Source organism: Plectropomus leopardus, unplaced genomic scaffold (genome assembly GCF_008729295.1).
Source record: "Plectropomus leopardus isolate mb unplaced genomic scaffold, YSFRI_Pleo_2.0 unplaced_scaffold23134, whole genome shotgun sequence".
NCBI lineage: Eukaryota > Metazoa > Chordata > Actinopteri > Perciformes > Serranidae > Plectropomus > Plectropomus leopardus.
In genome coordinates, this window is record NW_024625086.1 from 1 (window position 1) to 1,734 (window position 1,734).

The 1,734-nt window shown below is 53.3% G+C and overlaps 1 protein-coding gene across 1 annotated transcript; it reads right to left on the bottom strand.

Annotated features, from left to right (window-relative positions):
- Positions 1 to 66: 66 nt before the first annotated feature.
- LOC121966110 (SERTA domain-containing protein 2-like) lies at positions 67 to 1,346 on the bottom strand. Its single transcript, XM_042516217.1, has one exon. It carries the CDS (start codon positions 1,344 to 1,346, stop codon positions 414 to 416), a length of 933 nt encoding a protein of 310 aa, XP_042372151.1. The 3' UTR covers positions 67 to 413.
- Between the last annotated feature and the right edge of the window lie 388 nt (positions 1,347 to 1,734).

Sequence of the window (1,734 nt, forward strand, 5' to 3'; positions counted from 1 at the left end):
TTTGTTTAGTTTTTTTACTGAATATCTGAACTTTGTTTTGATGCTGATTTTGATTTTATGTTTGTTTGTTATCAATAATAAAATATTTCCCCATATTTTGTTTCATATGTCGTTATTGCAAAAATACCCTGAAATACTGCAGTATTATTTTAGGGCCGCGCAGCCCGACTCATGAAAATACACATGAATCCAACATATTATTAGCAAAGATGAATCAAAGTTAAAACTGATAAAGCCTAAAACCTCGGTTCCCATCAGCGGTGAGATGCAGCTCATCCAAGAGAAACAACAACAATTCATCAAAATAAAAGCACGCAGCAGCTGAAATCCTCCACAATAAAACGCCGCGTGGCGTCTCTGCCACGATAAAACTGTACAAAATCGACAAACGTGATAAAAGCGTCCGCGCGCTCTCAGCTGCCCACCAGCACCTCCATGATGTGGTCCAGCTCGGCGAGGTCCATTTTAAACGGCGGGCTCTGAGCGACGCCGCCCGCCGCTCCGTACCGCACCAGGTCGTCCGCCGTCACCACGGGCGTCAGCTTGGACGGCGGCGCTCCAGACGGAGGCGGGCAGGGCCCGAGGTCGTACATGGACGTGTCAATGTCTGTGAAGAGGACGTCGTCCAGGGCGAAGTCCGTCAGGAAGGAGCCCGCGGAGGACGGAGTCTGAGGAGGGGGTTTCTCCGCCCTGCTCTGCGCCTCCTGAGCGCCGCGCGCCTCCTCCTTCATGACGACGTCGAACAGAAGCCGAGCTGGAGGGGGCGACGGCGGGCCGGAGGACGAAGAGGAGGGACAGAGCTCCTCGATCTCCTCCAGGGCGGAGGAGAAGCTGTCTTTGGGTGACGGCGAGGGCGGCGGCGGCCTCGGGGAGTGGTGCAGGTGGTGGGTGGAGGAGGACGGCGGCAGCGTGAAGAACATGGGCAGGTCCTCCTCCAGCAGCGAGGCGGGAGTCAGGCAGGAGTCCAGCGCCGTCAGTCCCGACAGCGACGACGACGACAGGATGCTGAAGGAGGAGGGAGGAGGCGGAGGCTGTCGGTAGCTCTCGTCCTCGCGGGCGGCGGCGACAGGCGGCGCAGCGGTCAGGAAGAGCGCGTCGACGCCTCCTTCCTGCCTGAAGTCGTCGTGGATGCGGCGGATGATGTTGTTGATGAGGACTCGGCGCTGCAGGCCGAGGTCGGCGCCGATCCGCGGCGCGTACAGCTTCATGAGGGACATGTTGAGGACGGTCTGACGCTGCAGCGTGAAGGACGCCTGCGACACGCCGCCGACCGCCGGAGGACGCCGCTCCGCCTCCAAAACGTCCTCATCCTCGTCCAGTTTCCGCTTCACCCCGTTACCCAACATAAATCTGCGGAGGAGAGACACGAAACGTTTCAGAGCGAAGAAACTTTCACGAAATCAAAATAAAACGTAAAAACTGAAGAAATACGAGCAGATTTTACGCTGCTTAAAAAGCAGCTGTGAACAGGATTCACAGTTTTAACAATTCATTTCCAGGACTTTTCCAGGACTTTTCCAGGACTTTAAGGGAAATGTTAGTCCAAAAAACTATCGATACTCCTCATCGGCTCCTTTTCATCGCTTCAGACTTTGACTCTATAGATTTTTAAATATATTTTATTTAAGTAACGACTTCAGAAAAGAGCATTGTGTATTTTATTTCGGCTTTAGCGGCGGACACACAAGTTTACGAATTTATTCTACCAACGATTTTTAAACGAAACATATGCTT